The sequence below is a fragment of the Magallana gigas genome, chromosome 8 (genome assembly GCF_963853765.1).
Source record: "Magallana gigas chromosome 8, xbMagGiga1.1, whole genome shotgun sequence".
In the NCBI taxonomy this organism is placed as follows: Eukaryota; Metazoa; Mollusca; class Bivalvia; order Ostreida; family Ostreidae; genus Magallana; species Magallana gigas.
Window position 1 is genome coordinate 726,575 of NC_088860.1, and position 26,439 is coordinate 753,013.

Here is a 26,439-nt window from a genome sequence, read left to right on the forward strand (position 1 = left end):
AGACTCTGAGTGGAGTATAATCCAGGAGCAGCTATGGCGAGAGAAAGTATGCTAAGGTTAAGTATTTTAAACAAATCTGCTATGACATTGACCCCTGGCTTGGGTAACCTTGACTTCTTTTGACCTTGAAAATAAATTGGGTTCTCCTTTTGCCATTAGCATTAGCAGCCTGTGTAACAAAGAAGGTGCAAGTTAATTCATGTTTAAGAAAAGAAAAATGATAAACATTTTCTTATAAAAGAATAAAGTTTATTTAAAAGAGTTCAAATAAAAGGATTGTCCAATATAAACTCAAGTAACAGTGAATAAAATCAACAGAAATAAAATCAGAGAGGATGAGATCCAAGATAATCATGGAATGAAAAAAAAAATATTAATAACCTCAGATACATATAGACTTCTGTTTTATGCACAGAAATTTGATAAAAATCATCAATAGGACAAAAAGATCACTGTAAATCATAAAAATACCCAGTATTAGTTCTAACAGTCCATCTCTAAAAAGTATCAATGTGAAGTCAATATAAACATGCAAGTTCTAACAAAGTCCACATGATTTTATGGTTTCATAAAAATCCAAAACTTTTTCTAGCAAAATTATATAGGTCTAAAACTTTTAATGAAAAACTTGTGTATAATTAGGTCCAATAGTAGTTTAAATGTTCTAATTAAACTTAGTAAACTTAGTTTACTATAAATACATATAACATGTTAGAATATGCCCCAGTAGTCTTTTGAAAAACCTACATGTACTTTGCACATTTAAAACAGTCTATTTTTCAAAAGCTCCATCTCATGTACATGTATATATATATATATATATATATATAAGGAACAATTCTTACATTAAGTAAAAGAAAAATATTAAACATAAACATTTCCAGAATTTAAGTACATAATATCAAAAAGTCTACAAATATACCATACTTGGGAAATACCAATTACTGTTCTGTGAGACTATAAAAGTATGGTATCAAATATCACAGTAGATATACCAGGGGAAAAGTCAAACATTAAACATGAAAAATGAATTTACAAAATCAGCAGTTGAGTGAAAAGATCTGGTCTGCGTTTTACAAATGAACTTAAGACTTACAATCAAATTAATGAATGCTTATTAATCGTGAACAAATTAATATTTCATTCTAACAGCTGTAAAATATAATTATGGAAATCAAAAAAGGTGTTAACTAATGGTTTTATATTAATTTTGTTAAGTAAAGGTATTTCCCTAAGACTTTCTCGTGAGTTCTTTTGTAAAACGCAGTCCTGGAATTCTGTTAAGTAAAACAAACACAATATACAGCTGTGCCATTTTACTGATTATCTAACTCCACAAAAAGTACATATTATAGCACAGAGAGGGTATTTCCTATTAGTTTTTAAACAGGAAACATTGAATGCATGCTTGCTCCAACACCATTTTTTAATATGATGTGCAAAATAATATGAATAATATAGCTGAAAATAGTTTTGGAGCAACAATGCGCTCTATAATTCCTGCTGATTATTATGAAGAAAAACTGATGAATTTTCATGCATTTGAGAAATGGTGGGAATTAGCCCATCTAGGTGACGTCATAAAAAAATAATGAATGAACCATGCTGTGAAAATTTTAGATTTGTGTAACTTACATATGTAGTTTTATATACCATCAAAATATCAGTATGATACGATGTATTTAAATTTGGGAAAGGGGGGGGGGGGGGGAGGGGGGGGGGGGCAGATATTGGACCTTATCGAATATGGTCCTTTAACATTTTTGCATACAATACTGTATTTAAAAACATTGCTAAAATCAAACAAGTAAACATATATATTACAAAGGTTAAGCATTCCTTCTGTTGTAGTAGTAGACTAGGGAACAGATAGGCCAAATGTAGTAAGTAGTTTTTCTTTGAGTAAAAAAATAAAAATATCACATAACAGATCATTGTCAGAGCGTTTGCTAATTACTGTACATACAGAATAAGTAGTTGTACAATACCATATAATACAAGTCATCAAAACAATCTATGGATCAACAAATGATAATACTGTCTTATGTCATTGCTACAAAATGGACCCCACAAAAAATTAAGGTGGTATGGGACACCCCAATATTGTGATGTATTTCTGATCAAAATAAACATTAAAATCAAGTACATGTATAACTGTTTAAATCTGTTCTTTCCCAGTATTGTTACACTACAACATAGTGCGATTGGTTAGAGCATTGGCTACAAATCTGCAATTCACAAGTTCAAATCCGCTGGTGCTTTTACAATAATTTTTTTTCCAAAAATTTTAAAAATTATTTTTTAGTCAAATATTGTGAAATTTGAAAATTCTAAAACAATGAAAGTATTTTGATGATTGTGACCTTTTACCAATATCAACGGGTGTCCCATACCACCTCAACATGTATCGTAGAGTAACAATATAAAATATTATGGCATTTATACTTTGTGACCTATAACCCTGACCTCTTTCTTAATTTGACCTTGACCTCTGCCTTTGGTCTGGAGACAGGGAGCCATTTGTGGCTGAGATCTTGATTCTCGTTGACTGTGATGGAATACTTTTGGAGAAGTTCTTGTACAACTGTCTGTGAAGCAATAATGATCAAATATGTCAGATACACAATGTAAAAACAAAAAGCATCTACTATTGTATTTCTCTCTATAAAATGAATGTAAGTCTCTAAAAGCTTTAGCATGGTTCAAGTATATCTTCCTTATACTATCGAACCGTGTAATATATTATAATTCAGATTTTTCAATAAAGATCTATCTGTCTGTCTGTTTCTCTCTTTCCTTTCTCTTTTCTCTTTGCTTTATCCTCTGTCACTCTCTCTCCTCTGTCTGTCTGTCCATCTGTCTGTCCATCTCTCTCTCTCTCTCTCTCAGAGCCCTCACCTTCAGTATGTTTCCCACCAGCTTCTGCCCTACACATCCTCGGGGACCAGCCCCAAAACAAAATAACCGCCCTTTGTCTTCTACATTGCTGTTAAAAAGTGAGTAGGAATAAGATCACCTATGAATTTAATCACTATATAGGTTCACAGTAAATATATATGAAATTAGTTGGTCACTGTATTATTTTCCATCAATTCTTCAACTGCTACAATGAAGCGCATTGATGTGGTAAAATTTTACGTTTGAATGGAATGTTCTAAACATTGTATCGAATGTCAATTGCTACAGAAGTCACGCCCATTTCTTTTGAAACGAGGAAAATGGTATTCGTCACAATGTAAAAACAAATAAATTTGTTACTAAAAATATTCTTGACTCTTTATTTTGAACAATATCACTGTTTCTGAACATATGTTTGGAAAGAAAAAAGTGTGTTTATGTGTGTTTGTGTATAATGCATGTGTGTGAAATTCCTGCTGGTTCTGTTTAGAAGAGTAGCAGTTCCGAAAGCATTGTGACGAATACTGTTTTTCTCGTTTCAAAAGAAATGGGCGTGTCTTGTGTAACAATTGACGTTCGATACAAAGTTTAGAACATTCCATTCAAACGTAAAATTTTACCACTTCAATGCGCTCCAAATTTTACCACTTCAATGCGCTTCATTGTACATTTACTTACACATTGTTCCATCTGCTTGGATCAAACTGGTCTGGGTCTGGGAAGATGCTGGGATCTCTGTGACCGTGGTAAGACATGTACACTAAAGCATGCCCCTTGGGAATGTGGTATCCATTCAGAGTGAAGTCCTGTAATAATAACCCAATAATGATTTTCTCGAGTCTTGGCCTCAAATCTTTTTGGTTTTAATTCAAAGTAATACATACAGATGGATTAATTGGTTTAATGTTATTTACTTCCCCTCTCTCTACTCCCCTCCCTCCTAGGAACTATACTGTCTTCCATACAGATTGATTGATTGATTGATTAACTGACTGATTGATTGATTGATTGATTGATTGATTGATTGATTGACTGATTGATTGATTGATTGACTGATTGACTGATTGATTGATTGATTGATTGATTGATTGACTGATTGATTGACTGATTGATTGATTGACTGACTGATTGATTTAGTGATATTCACTACCTCTCTAGCTACTCTCCTTCCTCCCAGGAATGGAGGGAACATCCTCTGGACCTCCAACAACATGGCCTCCAACTGTTCCTCATCCTCCGACATACCAGCCTGATCCTCAGTCTGTAATCAGAACCGTCAAACTATACCATCACTTGTACTGATGAATGACTGAATTATCAGTAAATTTTGTGCATGTAAACTGTTCTATCATCTGATTAAGAGGTCCTGCATTCGATTTAAGAGGGCTGGATGGCTGTGGCCATTTTCGGGCTATATTTACCTCCTTATGCCGAAGAGCTCAGGATATGGTAAAATGCTCAAATTCTAAAGCTAAAATATTTGGTTATCTTTACTAAATTATAGACACAATTAACTGTAATATGCCTGGGTTTTTTTCTCTTTGAACTGAGTTACTGCTTCGATGGCTGCTGATCTGAACAAGGAGGGAAGTGAGGATTGAGTACAGAGCCATGAGAATGAGGACTGAAGTATTTAGCTGCTGACTACTGATCTGAATATGGAGAAAGCAGAGAATTGAGTACAGAACCATGGGAACAAGATTTAAGGTATTTACTTGCTGCATACCAAATTAACTGAGATGAAAAATGAGGATGGGGATAGAGCCTTGAGAACAAGGGCAGATATATTTACGGTACCTGCTGACTACAGATCTGAATGAGGAGGGAGATGAAGTTTGAGGATAGAACCTTAGGAACAAGGGCTCAGGTATTCGCCCGTTGGCTGCCATTCTAAATGAGGAGATAGGAGAGGACTGAGGACTGAGGTTAAACCTGTTGGCTGACTTTTTGAATGACGAGAGAGGTGAGGATTGAGGACAGAACCTTAGGAATGAGGACTGAGGTATTTAACTGTTGGCTGCTGATCAGAATGAGGAGAAGGGTGAGGACTGAGGTTTAACCTGTTGGCTGACTTTTTGAATGCAAGAGAGGTGAGGATTGAGGACAGAACCTTAGGAATGAGGACTGAGGTATTTAACTGTTGGCTGCTGATCAGAATGAGGAGAAGGGTGAGGACTGAGGTATTTACCTGCTGGCTGCCGATCTGAATGAGGAGAGATGTGAGGATTGAAGACAATGCCTTGGGTACGAGGGCTGAAGTGAACAGGAGAAGGTGATTGTCCACAAACTTCTCCTGGTCGCCATGGGAACACTGCTGGATCCGATCAGGGAAGTGGGACGAGTTCTCTAGCTTCTTCTGTTTTATTATGTTCAGCAGGTGATTCTATGAGTGATGCAAACAACTCATATTAAATCAGTTTTAATGCTCGTTCCCTCATATAAGATACATTTACAATATGCTAATGTAGAAATCTCTTATTATTACTAATTGCATCAGTGTTTGGGCTTTTGCCATGTTTGTAATAAGGCAAAGAGCAAACTGTATCACAAAATTTAAAATGTGAATACCTTGGCCTCTAAGGCTCTACAGAAGGAAGACCCACCACCGATAGGAAGCTTTATTGAGACAGGCACCGATATTATACCTATAAAACAGAAAATCTGGTTACATCCTGATACATGTAGTTACATCCTGATAGATACAGTTAACCAACTTCTATTTCTGACAACTTTATTTCATGATAAACCAGTGATTAAATAATTTCAAGGCAACTAATTTTTGGACTATGTCATTAAAGATATGTTTGTTATCTCAAGCAAATTCAAAAGACATGAAGATATATAATGGTTCCCAGCAATGAACAAGATTACCATGCCAGTGTGTGGTGGTGAGATTAACAATTCGGTCAGCAGTGTCCTCAGCATCTCTGAAGTCCATCCCCAGAAACAGGCTGAGACAGATCTCTGTACACAGGGATTTCATAAAGGAATACAGGGGCACCTCACACCTGTAATATAGGAAGATTCATAAACAAATACAGGGGGACCTCACACCTGTATTATAGGAGATTTATAAACAAATACAGGGGGACCTCACACTTGTAATTGGAGCTGTTCATAAACCAATACAGGGGCACCTCACATCTGTAATATAGGGAGATTCATAAAGGAATACAGGGGCACCTCACACCTGTAATATAGAGAGGTTCATAAAGGAATACAGGGGACCTCACACCTGTAATAGAGGGAGATTCATAAAGGAATACAGGGGCACCTCACATCTGTAATATAGGGAGATTCCTATAGGAATACAGAGGAACCTCACACCTGTAATATAGAGAGGTTCATAGAGGAATACAAGGGGAATTCACACCTGTAAAATAAGGTCAAAAATGAATACAGGAAACATCACATCTGTAAAATAAGGAGGACATAAAGGAATAGAGAGGGACCTCACATCTGTAAAATAAGGAGGGCATAAAGGAATACAGAAGGACCTCACATCTGTAAAATAGGAGGGCATAAGGGAATACAAAAGGACCTCATATCTGTAAAATAAGGAGGGCATAAAGGAATACAGAAGGACCTCACATCCGTAAAATAAGGAGGGCATAAAGGAATAGAGAGGGACCTCACATCTGTAAAATAAGGAGGGCATAAAGGAATACAGAAGGACCTCACATCTGTAAAATATGGAGGGCATAAAGGAATACAGAGGGGCCTCACATCTGTAAAATAAGGAGGAATACAGAGGGACCTCACACCTGTAAAATAAGGAGGACATAAAGGAATAGAGAGGTCTGTAAAATGAAATGTAAAATCTATTAAAATAAAAAGGTTCATAAAATAATAGAGAGGGGCCTTGTACCTAAAAAAATGGAAGGTTCATTGAAAATTCAGAGGGAAATCACACCCGTTAAATAGAGAGGTTCATATAGGAATTAAGAGGGACCTCATGTCTGTAAAATAGGGAAATAAATAAAGTCTAGTTTACATAGTACCTCATTTTATTTATAACATGTTGGATAGGTGTCTAACATTATTCAAAAATATTATACATGATGTGAACTGATGAAATTTAATCTTCATGGAACCAAGAAAACATTCTGAGTGCAGAGTAAATACTTACAGGCATCCAAGCTCATGTACCCGGTCCTGAACTATTCTGGAAAGAGAACCAGTCAATGAATTATGGAAAGAGAACCAGTCAATGAAGTAAGCTCTGTCTATGTCTAAAGGGGACGCAGATAAATTTTTAACTGTATTTTCTAAATAGCTTGTAGCTTGTATATGATATCATTTTAGCAAGTAATGTTATAAAACAAGCAACTAAAACTACTGTAGATCTAATGAAAAAAAAAAACTTTTACTAGGAAGTATTAATAGGACCACAGTATTGTGGCTCCTGATCCTATTTCTCAAGTATTGCTTTTACCCATAACCGAAATGTCTTGAGTCTGAAATCAACTGTCCAGTTGATGCAGCAAGAAACATTTTCAGTTTACAAACTCATGATGTTCTTAATGATTTTGGAATTAATAATAAGTAAAATTCTTTTGGGTAATTTTTATTATCTATAAGATTAGAACAAAGTGAAGAAAAACCATTTCCCTACTTTGTGTGAACAATAAACATGTTCTCTGATTATGAACCAAGCCTTTAAGAAGCATGCAAAATCAACAACCTAGAAATTGCCTTATTCCCTGTCACTGGACATCTACAGGTTTATACAAAATAAACATGCATTGTGAAGCAGAAAGCAAAGGCATGCTGACTTTCAACTATCAAACTATAGAGCAAGCCAAAATATTTTCATACCCCCTATTCTCCCTTGATACTTGAACTACACATTTTACTTTGAAGCCATTGGACTACAAGATTAACCATTGGCTGTGATCGGTCCATGATGCACTTGTCTCGCTGTGACTGGTCTTTGAGGTCATAGTTCAATGTATGTACCACCAATCATAACAATTGTTAATACTTAAGTTGGTTAGCTAACAGATACCTTTACTGTCTCAAAGATGTTAATTTGATTTTGAGACTCTTGTTTAACTACACAACATTTGATCTTCATGATGCCTATCAATCAAGTCTTTGGAAAAATTGTCAAACAATTATAACTCTTTGAGATGATAGACTACTCTTGGGACTATTGAAACATGTTTTGGTATGACAATTGTAAGCTTCTAACATGGACGTATGACAACTGCATCTCTCTGATATATTGTTCTTACAACTGCACCTCTCTGAGATATTGTTCTGACAACTGCACCTCTCTGAGATATTGTTATGACAACTGCATCTCTCTGAGATATTGGTCTGACAACTGCATCTCTCTGAAATATTGTTCTGACAACTGCATCTCTTTGATATATTATTCTTACAACTGCATCTCTCTGAGATATTTTTCTGACAACTGTGCCTCTCTGAGATATTGTTATGACAAATGCACCTCTCTGAGATATTGTTCTAACAACTACATCTCTCTGAGATATTGTTCTGACAACTGCACCTCTCTGAGATATTGTTATGACAACTGCACCTCTCTGAGATATTGTTATGACAACTGCATCTCTCTGAGATATTGGTCTGACAACTGCATCTCTCTGAAATATTGGTCTGACAACTGCATCTCTCTGAAATAATGTTCGGACAACAGCATCTCTCTGATATATTATTCATACAACTGCATCTCTCTGAGATATTGTTCTGACAATTGCATCTCTCTGAGATATTGTCCTGACAACTGAATTTCTCTGTGATATTGTTTTGACTTGCTCTGAAAACTGCATCTCTCTGAGATTTTGTTCTAACAACTACATCTCTCTTAGATTTTGTTCTGACAACTGCATCTCTCTAAGATATTGGTCTGACAACTGCATCTCTCTCTCTGAGATATTGGTCTGACAACTGCATCTCTCTGAAATATTGTTCTGACAACTGCATCTCTTTGATATATTATTCTTACAACTGCATCTCTCTGAGATATTTTTCTGACAACTGTGCCTCTCTGAGATATTGTTATGACAACTGCACCTCTCTGAGATATTGTTCTAACAACTACATCTCTCTGAGATATTGTTCTGACAACTGCACCTCTCTGAGATATTGTTCTGACAACTGCATCTCTCTGAGATATTGTTATGACAACTGCATCTCTCTGAGATATTGGTCTGACAACTGCATCTCTCTGAAATATTGTTCTGACAACTGCATCTCTCTGATATATTATTCTTATAACTGCATCTCTCTGAGATATTGTTCTGACAATTGCATCTCTCTGAGATACTGTCATGACAACTGAATTTCTCTGTGATATTGTTTTGACTTGCTCTGAAAACTGCATATCTCTGAGATTTTGTTCTAACAACTACATCTCTCTGAGATTAACGGGGTAATTTAACGGGGTGCCTATTACTAAATTTGTTTTATGTACTTTCACAATATCACAATTGTACTAAATGTATTATTATCATTTGCTATGGTAGTTATTTTATCATGGAATGTTAGAGGGATTATGTCATCGACTATGAGTTTGTCAAAGCTGTTAGACCAAACTCAATGCGACTTAGCTGTTATTTCTGAACATAAGTTGAAAGACAATGCAACTTGTATAAATTACCTTAATTCTGTACATGAAGATTATTTGAGTTTTGTTAAGGTAGATACAGATGTTAAATTGCCTACCTACCAACATTTTGTTGGCAAAGGTGGGGTGGGTATAATGTTTAAAAGGTCACTACAATATTCAATCAGAGAAATACCATGTTTTAACTCAAATCGGATTGTTGGTGTTGTACTTACATACAACAATGGTGAAGTGCTGTATATTTTTGGTGTATATCTCCCTGCTGATAGTAATGTAGATACTTATATACAAGAGCTTAACCATGTGGAAAGTTTATATTGTCATTATAGATCCTATGGTAATGTTATTATAGCAGGTGATCTCAACGGTAGTATTATAAGTCATCTTAACACAAACGCTTACAAGTCCAAACTGTTGATTGACTTTGTTAGCAAATGCGAATTTTGTATGCCTGGTAGAGATTTTAAAACTTCAGGCGAATTGTTTACATTTGTTCCTAAAAACACAATGCTTGACTACATTTTATTTAACAAATGCATGTTGGATTCACTAGTTACCTATCAGATTTTTCAAGAGGGCTATTTTTGTAACACCTCAGACCATTTGCCTGTATTAGCTTCTTTTAAATCTCAATGTTCACGCCATTGTCTTCAGACATCCACACTAAAATTACCAGCTTGGCATAAAGCAACTGCTGAGGCTATAGATTGCTACAAGGCAACTATGCTACCCGATCTTCGCAGTCTATTAAAATGTGAAATGCACTCAGTTGCCGATTTGAATCATTTTTGTGAACAACTGTGTAACATTATTATCGTAGCTTCACGGCAATGCATCCCCCATTCAGGTTATAACCCTCACACTCGACCAGGATGGACCAAGGAAATTAAGCAACTGCACTCCACCGAACGAAACTTCCGGCGCATATGGGTAGGCGAAGGGAGGCCACGTGGCATGGTCTTTGACTCCTATCGCAACTATAAGCGCGCTAAAAGACGCTTTAGAGATGCGCTCACTAAACAATACGAAGATCACATGCGCAAAGTATATCAAGATCTAGATGAAGCCGCTGAGTGCGATATACGTCTGTTTTGGAAACTTGTGAAAAAACACAAAGTTAAAACTTCCCGCACATACCCAGAAATCATTTCGACAGAGGGCGTATCCTTTCGCGATCCCCTGGGCGTCGCAAGTGCATTTGCGACGTACTATGAAAATATATATACCCCGTCTAAGGATTCGTCATTTGATGAAACCTTTTATGTTCAAACTGAATCTAAATACACGAACATCGAAACCGAATGTACTCAGTCGCATGACGAACTACCTGGTGGCCAAATATCAACCAATGACATATTAGCAGTGTTCAACAAACTCAAACGCCGCAAAGCTCCGGGACCAGACCTTGTTACCTATGAACATCTAATTTTTGGCGGTGACCTTTTGAATATGTGTCTCGTTAAACTCTTTAATGCAATTGTATATATCGGGAAAATCCCAGAATTCTGGAAACGTGGATTCATCGTACCATTATACAAGGGAGGAGACAAACCTAAGACATCTTGCAATAGCTACAGACCAGTTGCCCTGTTGTCATGTTTCCTTAAAGTTTTTGAAAATGTTATCAATTCAAGAATATCAGAGTTTGTTATTGACAGACATTTCCCCTGCGGACAACAGCAGGGTTTTCAAAAGCACCTTGGGTGTTTAACCGCTTCCTTCAATATGCAAGAAACTATATACCATAACGTTGAACAGGGCAGCAATATTTACGTATGCTTTTTAGATATCTCAAAAGCTTTCGATACGGTTTGGAGGCATGGCCTCCTTATCAAATTACGCGAAATGGGTATATCTGGAAAACTTTGGTCAATCATTAATGATTGTCATACAAACACAACCAGTGCAATTGTTGTCAATCAAACCCAATCAGACTGGTTTCCCGTGTCACAAGGTGTACGACAAGGTGGAGTTCTGTCAACCTATTTATATCTTGTGTATATTAACGAACTTGTTGTTAACCTTGAAAAATCCTGTACAAATACTGGTATTTTTAGTATAACCAGCAACTGTCCATCGCTTGCTGATGATATCGCGTGTATTGCAATAACACCTACGGCGTTACAGCGCATGCTTGATGTCTCTTCCGAATATTCCAGGAAGTGGCGTTTTTCCTTCAATGCTCAAAAATCGTGCATTTTACAAGTCCGCTCCAAAGGCTCCAAACTAGATTTTGATTATATATGGAAACTTGGTGATACAATAATTCCATGTGCTGACAACTATAATCACCTAGGCATTATTATCAACAACAAACTTACACTCTCAGATAGGATTATAACAGCTTGTAGAAAAGGACAAAAATCATATTTTGCTCTCAACGATATAGGCTCCAACTATCTTAACCCGCTTACTTTGTCACACCTCTATAAGACGATCGTTCTTCCCACAGTCCTCTACGGTTGTGAATTATGGAGCAATATATCTACCAACGATCTTCAACGCCTAAATGTTTTTCAACATTTTGTTTGCAAAAATGCACAAAATCTTCCGACCAAAACAAGATCCGATATCTGTGAAAGTGTTTTCAACGTTCTACCTATCAAATCGGAAATAGATATCCGCAAACTCTTATTTCTAGGCCGACTCTGTCTCATGGATCACCAGTCTCTTTCAAAGAAGATATTTTCAACACGCCTATTTTCATTCCTGGAGAACATTTCCAATAAACAGCGAGGGTTTATTCCGGATGTCATCAATATTTTGTCCACTTACAGCCTCACTGAATACCTACAAACGTGGCTCCTTGATTGCTCATTTCCACCGAAACAGACTTGGAAAAAGATAGTGAGATCTGCTGTATCTAAGCTACACCAAACAAACCGTAACATTAGAATGATAAATGACAATGATTTTTACCGTTTCAAATCCATTATCCAAAACCAAAACCCAAGTTTCATCTGGTCTATTCCGTCCAACTCATACGAAATCTCTCTTTGTAAATTTATCTGCAAGCTTATAGCTTGCCCTCCGGAACAGACTCCCTTTATCTGCCTACTATGCAACACCATGTTTGTAGACGTTTTTCAACATATCGCTTGTTCCTGTCCCTCTACTAATGACTTACGTACATACTGGTGGGATCAGATCACCAACTCTTTTGATATTCACCTCTCCGCGGACCTGTGTGCCATGACTGAGGATGATATATTCTTCTTTCTTCTAGGTGGGAAATACTTCACATGGTTGTCAGAAAAAGATCTACGTGCAGTTCGTATACTTAATTTCCGTTACATCCGAGACACTGCTGCACGCTATAATCAGACCCTCAAATCTCAACCTAACCGAATGTTAGCAGCATAACCTGTGTACGTGTGTGCCCCGTCCCCCGTGTAGGACCTCCCCCCCCCCCCCCCCCCCTTATTATTATTTGTATATATGTAAATACTTATGCTTTGTCTTATAATGATTTTTGTTGCATGTATGTATAATTGTATGTTCTGAAATAATCCTCATATGAGGGAAATAAAGTATGAATGAATGAATGAATGAATAAAGACTGAGATATCAGGAAACTGATAGTTCCAAGATATCTGACTGACTTTTGAAAGTTTCTAATAAATTGGTCTGACAACTGTGTCTCTCCAAAGTTTATTTGTATGGCTACTGTAAGTGTTTGAAATATTGGCCTGACAACCATCTTTTTATAAGATATTTATCGGGTAACTAAAAGTCTGAGATATACTAGTATCACTATAATGTCCGTTAATCTGTGAGATTTGGATGCAACAGCTGTTAATCATGAGATACTCATCTTACACCTGTTGATATAGTTTAAACCTCCATTCATCCCACCTAACCCCAACCCAATATTGTATTGTCGGACAGTGTTGTTGTACATTTCATTCTATTTTGTTTTTAATGTTTGCTGAACAAGACATTGCTTCTATAAAAATATCTCAAAACAGGATATATATTATACTATCAGGCATTCAGCAGCATAACTGCAGCATAAAGCAGCATAAGTACCTATCACTGTTGTCTTGTCCTTTTAAATCACCTAGGAAAACATAGTCTTCTTAAGAAATATGGTATACAGGGTTATTTTCGCTCCAGGTTATTTTCACCCTTCTTCACTTGCTAATAATTTTTCCCTGTCTTAAATTTGCCCAGACAGTTTTTTTTTTTTTGAAGAGAAATAATTTGAGGAATTGGAATTCACCCCGTCGTAAATTTTTCTGGTGACGACGAGAGCAAAGGGGGCGAAAATAAACGGAGGAAATATTTCCCTGCATACAGCAGTTCTATTTTGGGAGTGTCTAAAGCACACAACCCTGGCGAACCATTTATCGGTCCATTAACACTTAATTGACAGTAATTCTATTAAATACTAAATAGATTGGTTGAAAAAGCTTATACTTCTATGAAGAAATCTCACAGAATTTAGATTTGATGATCATGAAGAAACTAATATACTGAAGATTTCTATTACAACAATGGTCATACAGGAAAACTTGAGTCACATACAAGTACAGATGCTTCTACAGCCAAGTATTACAGTTCAATGGTTTACCTGGATATGGTGGTCTGGTAAGAGGTCAGGGAGTCATGGCAGAACAGCTCAGATAAAGAGGCTCGGAAAGCTCCAGCCATTTCTCCTGTCAAGAGAGTAATAAATGTGTAAACCAGACAGCCCAGATAAAAAGTTTCAATAGCACAGTGGTTAGAGCACTGTCACAACACACCAGAGGCCCTGGGTTCGAGTCCCTGTTGAGACTTGACATTTCACCACCTGTTACATCAGTTGATTCAGAGTGAGAAAATCACTACATACATACATCTATCAATCCAATCTTTCACAACTACTCACCATCAGTAAACAAAATGTTGTCTCCAAAGATCTCCCCCATAAATTGCTTATAACCAAGTTCTGTGAAGTCTGCCCCATCTGCAAAGATCATACGGCTGTTAACACAAAAGTTTACTAAAAAGGGAGTTTATGCTTGAAAAGAATTTTAACAAAATCTCAGCACTCACTACTGAACTGGTTAACCTTACTTATCATTTTGAAGAAACTTATCAATGTTTTTAAGCTTTTTTTCCACCATGAATTCAAGTAACTTACAAACATAAACTTTATTTAACTTGCAACAATTGATAAATAAGTTCTACAACTCATAATAATATCTGTGAAAAATTGTCTTTTTATAGCAAAATTATAAACCAAAATGAATATGAACTACAACAATACTTAAAACTACCTTTAAAAAATGTGACAGATCTGTCCTAACAATCAGTGCTCATTCATTATTTATTGAAACTGGTAGATATTCTAAACCTCCTATTCCAAGAGAAAAACGTCTGTGTAATTTTTGCAAATTGTTTATTGAAGATTAGAAACACTTTGTATTGTATTTTTCAAAATATGACCAATGTAGATTGAATTATAATGATATATCTAATGTGAACACATATACAAATGTCAATCCCATTAAGGAACTTGTCAATCCTAAAAACATTACAGCTGCTAGAAGGATATGCATGTTGTTTTCGTAAAAAAAACTGTTTCAACGCTAGAAAGGAAAGTCAACAATGAACACTTATACAATTTTATGAATACCAATAATAGTCTTCACACAAGCATAGTTTTGTTCACCCAATGTTTTGTCCATTGTAGATTTATTAGCTAATGTTTAACTTTTGCATGCTATGTTTAATGTTTTGTTTTATGTAACTCATATTCATGACTGTATGCAGACATGGTAATTGTCAATAAATGAATTGAATTGAATTGTTGGTGCAGATGAGCTATGGGGTCATTGATGAGGGAGGAAGCCAGAGTGCCTGGAGAGGACCCATGTGTTCAAGCGAGCGACCACCATATCCTATCACATACAACCACTGTTGATCATTGGAATTAAACTCATGTCACAGCAGTGAGAAGGGAGAAATTTACAACAAGTAAAATCTCAATAACAGTCACATCATGTCAAAGATCAGATGCACTCTGAATTTGATGTGACTAATTAGGATAATCAAATGACCTTTTACCTGTGAGGAGATGTTTGATGGTTTTATTACATCCGATGAAAACTGTGGGAGTGTTCAGGAATCGGGCGCAGAAAACTCGACTCTTGTTGTCCTCAATCTGCTTGGTTACGAATTTGACTGGGTTCCTGTAAAAGTCCAGTGATTTGTCTCCAAGAATCGGCAAGCCGACCGACCCTGGAACTTTGGACATAGTTCTGACTCGGCAAGGTGTACATTTGGGAAATGACCTAAAACAAACAGATTAGCATGAAATTGTATGGTATATTAAAGTACCGCAAAAAGTTGTAATACTAGTGCGTCTGTATGCAATTTGATTGCACCTGCTGTTGCAATTAAAGACTATATCTTCCAATCAATAACAATTCAATGCTGATTTTACTTCTTGTCGGCTGCAAAAATTTGATTTATATAGTATAATTTCAAGTTATCAAACCTTTCAATGTTAATTTGATTTTTCACCTATGACATTGCACCTAAACAGAGATCAATGTTAATGGTGTTTATGACATCAAAATAAAACTCGTAATTCAACCTTTTGACCTCCCAGTCAGTGTTACGGTATGTCAGCTTTTCTCACACTTAACCAGCAAAATTAATAGATTAAAACACATGGGATGCAATTACAACAATTTGCAGATGATTAACACATTTCTAGATTTAAAACATCAGATGCTCTCACGTTATCTTGCGCTGGTAATCATACAGAAAAGACCATAGATCTACATGTAATTTAGTATGATAAATGCATCACAAAAGTGCTTTTAATGTAAATTAATTAGGGCTATATTCTTTTACTATATTCCCCTGTATGTATCATTTTTTATGAATGGTTTACTTCCTTCTCCTGCATAAATTTCTTGGCCTAGCTAGCTGTATGATTTAAACAGTTTCATAAATTTTAATTGACCTGAACTGCAATTGTAACTACATCGCGAAGCTCACAGATCAATTCATGAAGAGGCGCCTGCCTTCGGTTCAGAATTTTCTCCTTTTCCCTGCCGGGTTCTAGTTCCTACTAGTTCCCCTTTTTCGGTATCTCTTAGTATGATCATCAAATTGATCGGCCATGTAAAAGGTATTCCGAATGTTTTTGTAACAAAATTGTTGATTGGTAGATCAAAAGAATTCCAGAGATTGTAGGCCAATCACACGTGCTGTCTTTCCTTTCAATCGGCTATCATTTCACAAAATTCGCCATATTGATGAGTGATTTTACGAAAAGAGACCGTTTTTCTCCTTTGGCTTGAACGTTGTGTTGTTAAATACTAACAAAATTGTTTTAAGGCAGTCTGAAATGACGGCTGGTGAAGAGATATTAGACAACCGACCCAAACGAAAGTTCGTTTGTGGAGCAGTCGAAGGTAGATATGACCCATAATAATTAACATTTATGATAATGTCAGCAGTTTTAAGGTTCTTGCTTTATTGATCCATAACTAAATTCGTAGTTAATTATTCATTGTTCTTAGTGACGTTTCTAATTGTTGGAAGGTTAGAGTTGTATAAAATAGACAGATGAGAATGGTATTACGTAGTACATGTCGACTGAGCGAAGTGCTATTTTTAGTATACATATCTATACAGTTTCATATGCGGAAATGGGGCCATGACAACATTTATGCATTTGAAGAGCACACAAGTACATGTAATATTTTGTTACAAAGGTAAACTCGCCCATAATAATTAATGTTTGGTGGGGCAATTTGTATTTCTTGCACTCAATCAAATCTGAAAAATAGATCCAACAACAACACACACTCCTGAGTGTGTTTAGCAGAGAGGGTAACACAAATTTTGGGGAGTGTCACGAGCACCCGCTCTGCTGAACTAGCCTCTGGTTTTTCCCTTGTGCTGAGTTGCTGACTCATTTATATTTAAAAGGGCTTTGAATGTTGATTTTACATCTGTTTAATACATAAAAATTGAACACTAAAAAATAAATGCTGGTCTGTTAAAAAAAAAATAAAGATCATTTATAACTATTCAAAATTAATTACACCTGAGGTGATAATAGCTATAATGGCGGTACATGTCACCTAAAACAACACAAGCTAACACACCAGTTTTAAAAGGGACTATACCATCTTAATCAGTAAACAGGGGATCAAAATCACTATAATTTATTTTCGATAGTATTTTAAATAAATAGTGTTAGAGCTAATACCAAGTTATCATTGATGTATTGATAAAAAATTGTGTCCAAAATCTAGTTATTATTCCAGAATATTTCAGTCCTAACTGAACACAACACTTTGTAAATTCATTGCATCTAGAAATGATAACAGAGGGGTTAAACACCAATACATTTTATGTAGAATATAGTCATGCTTGATAAATTGTGCTTATTTGATTGAGAATCTATAGACTGATTATCCAGAAAAAGATACCCGACTTATTTAAGAGGGTCAATGGCAAAATCTTAATAAACTTGAAAACAGACAACCGACTTATAGGCGAGTATATGTGGTATAGACAAAAGCATGGTAGCATTTGAGCCCAACAGTACTAAAGGGTGCTACAATGTTGAACCAGTTATCATGATTCCAAGTTGATATCAATACGGTGTGTGCTGAAGAATATCGTTGTTATTTTTCAGGATTTTATGGAAGACCATGGACCACAGAGCAGAGGAAGATTCTATTTGAATGGTAATGTAACTGTTTACCCATTGAGAGTGAAATGTAATTGTTTACCCATTGAGAGTGTAATGTAACCGTTTACCCATTGAGAGTGTAATGTAACTGTTTACCTATTGAGAGTGTTATGTAACTGTTTACTCATTGAGAGTGTTATGTAATTGTTTACCCATTGAGAGTGTAAGGTAACTGTTTACCCATTGAGAGTGTAATGTAACTGTTTACTAGAGTGTAATTTAATTGTTGACTCATTGAGAGAGTTATCGTAGCTGAATTTCAAGTGTTATGAAAGAGTTCAGAGCTTTGTTTGAGACTTATTGACATTTCTCTCTACCAAAATGTAGTAATCATTATATAACTGCTTTGTTTCAAAAATACTGTAGGTTGAAAAAGATGAAGATGAACACATACATGTATGCTCCCAAAGATGACTGTAAACACAGGGCCTTTTGGCGAGATCTCTACTCTGTGGAAGAAGCAGGTAATTATCCATACAAATCACAACTTATAGCTTCTTTACAGTAGTTTAAAAAAAAGACCAGAATTAGATATTTGAAAAGTGCATCAAAATTTATAGAATTTGTATGAATAGCGACTATGTTATTTGGAAGGTTCAGTAAGTTTATTGGGTGGTAGGTATGAATTAGGATGAGCTTGATGAGGTATTCTGGTGTGATATTGTAGAGAATTTGACCTCCCTGATTGAAGCAGCCAAGGAGAATGGTGTTGAGTTTGTATACGCACTGTCCCCAGGCCTGGATATCACATTCTCAAGTGCCAAGGACGTACAGTTCCTGAAACGCAAACTAGAACAGGTATTCTATCTTACTAACCATGCTAACAGCTCTATTTGAATTGGTGTGCTAGTAACATCATTGACATGAGTGTGAGATATCACACTTTTATTTAGAACTTCTGCTATTATTCAGACTGCTACATTAATTAATATCCTGTGTTAACAGCTAGCTAGAGTTGAGGTCTTTTTCAGGAACTCTACTTCAAAGTTGTTGTCAATTTTGATCAATAGATTTTAAAACCAGGAAGTTTTTAGATGCACGTCAACTGTGAATGTCAATTGATGTGTGCATTTGCAATAGAGCGGTCTCAATATAATTGCAGGGGAAGGTGGGGGGGGGGGGGGGGGGGGGGTTGTTCACCAGCATTAGAGTCATACAAATGGAAATGATCAGTGATACGTGGAGAACTTGGCTTTGAAAAACAATCAGAAAAGGTTCACAATCAGTAGATTACAGATGTGGAATTTTACTGTTACTGCCCAATTATTACAGCTCTGATTTTATGTTTACTATTTTCATGTTAGGTTCTTGCAAGTTATCTGAACATTAAAATCAATAGTAGCATAAGAAAGAGCATGACCTGCAAGAGCATGCCTCACTTGAACTCTAGCTAGTCCACAATGCTTTATGAATATATTGATTATATAATGATTATAAATCTTCTTGATGTTTTATCTCCACCACTAGTGATACTGACAGAGAACTGGGAAATCAGACTCTGCTTTGTGTTTTTATAGGTGACAAGTTTTGGCTGTACGGCGTTTGCCTTGCTGTTTGACGACATAGAGCCGGGATTAAGTGAGACAGACCGTAGCGTGTTTCAGTCTTTTGGATCAGCCCAAGTAGCTGTTACTAATGAAGTCTATCAGCACCTGGGACAACCTCAGTTCTATTTCTGTCCAACAGGTAATTCTAAGAGATATGAATTATCAAGTTTCTGGAAATTATTTTGATTAATGTAACAACATTTTACCAAAGGATTCCTGGGTGAATGTTTCATCTGAATTGCTTCTGGAATTTTTTAGAATATTGTTCGTCGAGAGCTGTCCCTAACTTGCTGTCATCAGATTACCTAAACACTCTAGGAGCCAAACTCCTAAAGGACATCGACATCTTGTGGACAGGTAATCTTGTTCTGTTTTCTCTAGGTGGAAATAATAGCATTAATAAATGAATGTTAGCAAATAAACATTGAAGGATAAGGGTAAGAAAGTTAGCATTGATGCATGAGTGTAACAAGTATATAAAAAGTAACTATTGTGTTGGGTTTTTTTAAAACAATGTGATCTTTGAAGAAAACTTTTGTTTTGATTGATATGAAAATGTCCGAGCTTTAACAGAAAGGTGTTTATGTTACTAGGTCAAAAGGTGATCTCCAAGAAGCTGACCATCCAACACTTGCAGGAAGTGTCCTCAGTCATAAAGCGCCCCCCTGTCATCTGGGACAACATCCACGCTAACGACTACGACCCCAGGCGCATGTTTCTTGGACCCTTTGACGGTCGATCCCCCGAGATCATTCCTTACCTGCGTGGACTACTTACAAACCCTAACTGTGAGTTTGAGGCCAACTATATGGCTCTCCACACGCTGGGTCAGTGGAGTACCTCCAACAACGACGGATTGAAGAAGGACATCATTGCAGGTAGTTTCACTGGTCAAAGTCCGAAAGGGAAATTTAATTTCATGTCACTGTCAATTGCAGAAAAAATGTGCTTTTGACATAAACAGAAATAAATGCTAATGTTGATGTTATTAATTACAGTTCTGTTTGGTTTCAGATGGTGAACATCTGAGTCCAGTGGCATCAGATATAAGACTTGAAACAGAGAATGATTTTGGTGCTAATGAGGATCTGCCCTCTCGCATCGACAAACGATACCAGGCCAGGTTGGCACTGAACATTGCACTGAACGACTGGATGCAGGAGATCAACACCAACCGCCAGCCGCCGCGTGTAGTGGCCCCCCTCACAATCACCGGTCCTCCCATTCCTATCCCCCCAGTTCCGGCACCACCCATGGACAACAGTGCCACTGCAGTGTGTGGGGAAAATATGGCAGCCTCTTTCACTGGAAACCAGCCAGTAGTTTCCCAGGGAAACCTTGTGAATTCCACCATTCCTTCAGACAGCGAGTCTGAACTTTCTGAAGACCCAGAGCCCATGGAGTATGTCCCTACAACTGTGTCCACATTGGATGGCTGTAAGGACACCTCCCCGGTGGTTCCTGCTGAGGACGCCATGCAGGTGGAGACAGAGATGCCCTCGGTGGTCATTGACAAAGACTGCTGCATGACCAACCCCGAAAACTTCACTCGCGAGGACCTGGGTCTGCTGGTAGACTTTTTCTACACGCCGTTTGACCATGGAATGACCAGCACGCAATTGTTACAGGACTTACATTTCCTAAAGGTCAATGCTGGGGTGGTGGTCCAGGGTCAGGCGAAGACAAATCTCGCCGAAGCGACTGCCTGGATGGAGGCCGCGGACAAGTTCTTGGCTGTGGTACAGAAAGTGGATAGGATGATCCGACTCCTCCAGATGATTCCTAACACTGCTGTTGTTCACGAGTTCTTCTCCTATCTCTGGGATCTCCAGGGATTAATTCAGCTCTGTGCTTGTTATGTTCAGTGGCTCAGTAAGTAACTCACACACTATTTAAAAACAATGTTGAGTCATTTTTAGAAATTTAAGAAAATAGCTTCATAATATTATGGTTCCATTTATTGAGGTAGAAATTAATTTTTACTTTTCAGAACTTGGACAAATCAAAGAATCTGCTTTACCAAGGCTGTCTGAACCATCTCCTAATTCTCCTACATGTAAGTCTTCTATTAGTTAGGAAAGACAGTTATGCACCTTGAAGTGAGAAATGTTAGGAGCTACATAAAAACAAAACTTCAGACTTCTAAGATAAACATAAATTAGGATTGTACAGATTGACTCAGAGATTGAGTAAGAGTTCCTCCTAACATTTCTGACTTGTTCTACAGTCATGCCTGGTTAATGTTTGACTTGTTTCTAACAGACCCAACACTGAAGACTTTAATAGAGTAGACCTCTTCCTTCTCTTCACATTGGACGGTGTTGGGGAGGGGCTCGCACTGGGAGCAGCTAACTTATTGGAGATGGACTCAAATGTGAAGAGAAAAGGGGGATTCTACCACATTTTTTTTTCAGAGCAAAACTTATTCCCTGCAGATTTTAGAGGTGCAGGGTCTCCTTGTGAAGTAGCTAGAGAAACAGCCATGGGAGACAAGCACGTCACAAGCAGGGCCCTGCCACCTCTCTGGAGGGCCTTTGACCTGGTCAGGAGAGCTTGTTTCTCCTGATCTAGGATGTATCATGACTGTAGAACCATTTTCTGCCGAATAATGCCAAATAAAATACCCCTCAACAGTCTTAAGCTACTTTTTCTTTGTTCAGAAAAAAATGATAAGTATTAATTGATCTATAGCAATGTTTTGGGGCATTTTCAAAGATTTTATTCTGCAGCAAAATGCACAAGGTACCTCAAACTTAACCCCAATGTTTCCTTTACAGGCGAGGGTAAGTATCTTTTTCTGTAATATATCTCTCTCGGATATAAAGTTTGCAAACAAACACAAAATGTGTACTAGATATAATGCATTTGGCACGGCTCTAATCACAATCTCTTATTTTCTTTCATACTATACCAGGGTGTTCAAAAGGGTATAAAGAACTGTTCCATAGTGGAGACCAGGAACCCTGGGTATTTCGGGGCGGAGTTCAGGGCGAGATCCAAGTATGTATAACGGAGCAGCCACCCGCCGACATCCAAGCGTCGTCCACTACATTTTACTGCTTACTTGTATTTTGTTCTGGCAGCCATACTTGTATGACTGTCTAAACAGAGAAGTTGTAAACATTTATTAACCTTTATTTTATGCAGTCTTTGCTGCCCTTATCCTAAGTTTTATTTCCAGGACTGCGCTGCGGCCATTGGAAAACAAGCAGATTGTACAACCAACTGTGTACAGGTCTCTACAATGTAATATCTGGCTTCTTGCCATTCTGTCGTAATGAATGGAGATCAGACCTCGGTCAAAATCTACATTCATTGTCAAAAATATCTCAGTTATAACACATCGGACACAGTTTGGTTTGATGCAATTTGTCTGTTCCTAATTAACTTTCTTTTTTTCAGATCTTGCGCATTTTGCTTTTTGCCTTGCATTTAAAAGGCATGCAAATTACAGTGGCTAGAATACTTGGTGATGTACATACATAATTCTCTTGTTTGCTGGTTGGGAGGGATATCGGCTGCTTTGTTCAACAATTTCAATAAAAACATTTTTGTAGATGGCAAATTTCAAACTAGTCAACAAGAGTATTTTCTTAAAAGTCCATGAGTATTTGTGCCACTTGTGTTTTGCAGTAGTAATTCTTGACATACTTAGGATAGGGACCAAAGACTGTTGTATGGCAGCCTTTAAAGCAATTATTTTGGCTTTTAACAGTTTTGTTCATAATTTTGGAAATTTATTTTGAGAAACAGAAAAAATTTAAAAGAGCTGTCATAATGTGTTTTTTGCGCTCTGCGGCTAGAGAAACTGCCAGTTTCTGCGCGTCCCTATTGATTCGACAGGTTCGTTAATGTGACGATTTTTCTTTGTACAGCGTTTGTTGCCGAGTGACGGTGCCCATGACCTTTTCCTGATGCGACCTCCAGAGGTCCTACTGAAGAAAATGTACAGCTATCGGCCATACCAACTCTCTGATGAGGTAATATACTGGAACCTTGTTTCCAAGATTTTGATATCTATTTTTTATTAATAATGGCTAGTTAAAAAAAAATTATCAATGAATAATTTCTGTTAAGTATGCAGTTATTATCATAATTTTCTATTCAAGAAAGGAAATAAATTGTTTACTATGATTAATATTCTGTAGGGAAGATTTATCACAAGTTTATAACATAAAGTTTTCAGTAAACACAAATGGCTCACTACGCCTAAAAAAAGAATTCTCAAATCAGCAGAAAACTATTTGATTATGATTGATAGTATGATGCTTAAATAGTATATAATTGAAATAGGCAAAAAAATATATGCAATTTTGGATAAAAAATTGATCTTCCAAAATTTGTTTCACTAAATATGAACAAATGCCTTAAGCCGATTCTAACTTGTGATCTGTAAATCACAAGCCAGATACCTTAACCACTGAGCTATGGTGATATTCAATCAATTTGATACAGATTAACAAAACATTTAAATGGCAATCTTGTAACGTAGTGTCTTAAAAGAGTTTGTCTTAATGTGGTAAGGTACCTTAACTTAATGTGGTAAGGTACCTTAACTAAACAAATTGTTTGCAACTTTACTCTAGTCCCTATATATGTATAACAAGAAAAGATCTGATGTCGCCCTCGTATCACCTGAACAGTTTCTGTGATCTAGTGTTTCTTTGTGTTGTAGGCATCTACTTACAACATCTGTTTGCGCACATGTGATGACGGAATGGATGGAACAGAAGTGTTTCCAGACTATCCCAATCTTATTGCTGACAGGTCAGTTATGTTTTATCCCAGTCTTATTGCTGACAGGTCAGTAATGTTTTATCCCACTCATATTGCTGACAGGTCAGTAATGTTTTATCCCACTCATATTGCTGACAGGTCAGTAATGTTTTATCCCACTCATATTGCTTACAGGTCAGTAATGTTCTATCACAGTCATATTGCTGACAGGTCAGTAATGTTTTATCCCTCTCATATTGCTGACAGGTCAGTAATGTTTTATCCCAGTCTTATTGCTGACAGGTCAGTAATGTTTTATCCCAGTCATATTGCTGACAGGTCAGTAATGTTTTATCCCACTCATATTGCTGACAGGTCAGTAATGTTTTATCCTAGTCATATTGCTTACAGGTCAGTAATGTTCTATCACAGTCATATTGCTGACAGGTCAGTGATGTTTTATCCCAGTCATATTGCTGACAGGTCAGTAATGTTTTATCCGAATTTCTGATGGGTCAGTAATGTTTTATCCCAATTTCTGATGGGTCAGTAATGTTTTATCCCAATCTTATTGCTGATAGGTCAATATTGTTTTGTCCCAGTCTTATTGCTGAGGGTTTGTAATGTTAATCTTTAGGATCTTGAAGTTAAGCGTTAGGTTCATGTCAGTCGTGACAGGAATGTACACATTGTTACAAATGATTTACTAATATATTTTTTTTTGGGGGGTGGGGTGTTATTTTTTAAAATTTAAATAAAATCAAATTACATTTTCCAAAAGATAGCATTTATATTTATTATGATTTTTTTTTCTAATCTGTTGGGACATTTGGAAATTTAATTAAGAAGCTCCTTTGTTGATGCATCTTTTTGAAATGAATTGACAGTTATTTTTGCTCTCACAGAATTATTGGTGCGATCGTCTCGCTCAGCCCTGAGTACTGTTTTGTGGTCTGTGATGACCAGGGAGTCTGTGGATATGCACTGGCCTCATTAAATGCCGTGGAGCTACGCCAAAAGACCGAGGTGTCCTGGATACCAGCCATGTACCAGAAGTACCCCAAACCCAGCAAGGAGGAGCTGACCCCCAGCGAGGTAAGGACCCCCCCCACCACAAACCTTTTCTAATAGTGAATAATTAAGTGAAAGATGAAGGTCAGACTTACAGGTGCAACCTATGTTGAAAGTTTATTTAACAAGACCCACATGGAAGTCTGTTCTCTGTGTGGAAGTCTTTCATTAGGTTCACCAGGCACTAAATGGACCGATGGACTGAACATTTCACTGTATTTTCATTTGTTTCATTTGTTTTACTTGTAGGAAGTGATAATGAGTTTCCACACTCCCCAGCGCTGCACACCTCTCTCTGTGACCCAGCGCTATCCCTCCGTTATCCGTCTGGATTTTATTCCAGCCCGCGTGGAGGACTACAGTGTTCCCAAAAGGCTGCTGGCGTGTGCAGTGATGGCACTGAAGACGAGTGGATCAACAGGAATCCATGTAGAGATGAACGTCGGAGACAAATGTATGATTGACCACTACCAGAGAATGGGCTTCTTCCCGATCGTGGACATCCCTGGGGCTCCCGATGATGTTGTGTACCTGGGCAGGGCCATCTAATGGTCACTGCCCAATCAGCATTCCAGACGGAGGACCATTGACAGATTCGACCAATAGGAAGTCTGGCCCCCGTCTCTAAAGTGTCCATGTAACCTCATTGCTTACCCTGCATCTCTCTGTACCGTTATATCGACCCAGAAGTTATGATACATCTGATGTTCATGACTGGTTGCAATACTGTGATGGAAATAGAGAGGTGCTTTTATAAAAGTGCTCAGTTGAGTTATATTGCAAATTACGAAATAAATGCTCGATGTTCTATTTGTTGTACAAGTCATTGATCTAACTCTGCTAATCTTGGCTGTGATGTTACAAGTAGTGCATATTTTGTGGATCATTTATAAATAAAAGAATAAACATTC

The 26,439-nt window shown here is 37.0% G+C and overlaps 2 protein-coding genes across 3 annotated transcripts; one reads left to right on the forward strand and one right to left on the reverse strand.

The window, feature by feature from the left end:
* Positions 1–807: 807 nt before the first annotated feature.
* LOC105347265 (putative cytochrome P450 120) lies at positions 808–16,620 on the reverse strand. Of its 2 annotated transcripts, none has more exons than XM_034472030.2 (12): positions 16,484–16,620; positions 15,542–15,768; positions 14,361–14,438; positions 14,064–14,148; positions 7,028–7,063; positions 5,770–5,906; positions 5,467–5,543; positions 5,087–5,281; positions 4,049–4,159; positions 3,577–3,704; positions 2,899–2,986; positions 808–2,588 (listed from the first exon to the last, which is right to left on the reverse strand). In XM_034472030.2, the coding sequence occupies exons 2-12, from the start codon at positions 15,729–15,731 to the stop codon at positions 2,454–2,456; spliced, it is 1,260 nt and encodes a 419-aa protein (XP_034327921.2). In that variant the 5' UTR covers positions 15,732–15,768; positions 16,484–16,620; the 3' UTR covers positions 808–2,453. The 2 variants fall into 2 exon arrangements, with proteins under 2 accessions (XP_034327921.2, XP_034327920.2); XM_034472029.2 differs by having other exon boundaries at positions 16,449–16,585.
* An 85-nt stretch (positions 16,621–16,705) lies between these two features.
* LOC105347264 (protein O-GlcNAcase) lies at positions 16,706–26,439 on the forward strand. The gene is made up of 14 exons (XM_011456258.4): positions 16,706–16,902; positions 18,138–18,189; positions 18,561–18,658; positions 18,862–18,992; positions 19,712–19,880; positions 20,000–20,098; positions 20,335–20,619; positions 20,756–21,613; positions 21,732–21,797; positions 22,656–22,741; positions 23,617–23,721; positions 24,417–24,508; positions 25,363–25,552; positions 25,778–26,439. The coding sequence occupies exons 1-14, from the start codon at positions 16,836–16,838 to the stop codon at positions 26,075–26,077; spliced, it is 2,598 nt and encodes an 865-aa protein (XP_011454560.2). The 5' UTR covers positions 16,706–16,835; the 3' UTR covers positions 26,078–26,439.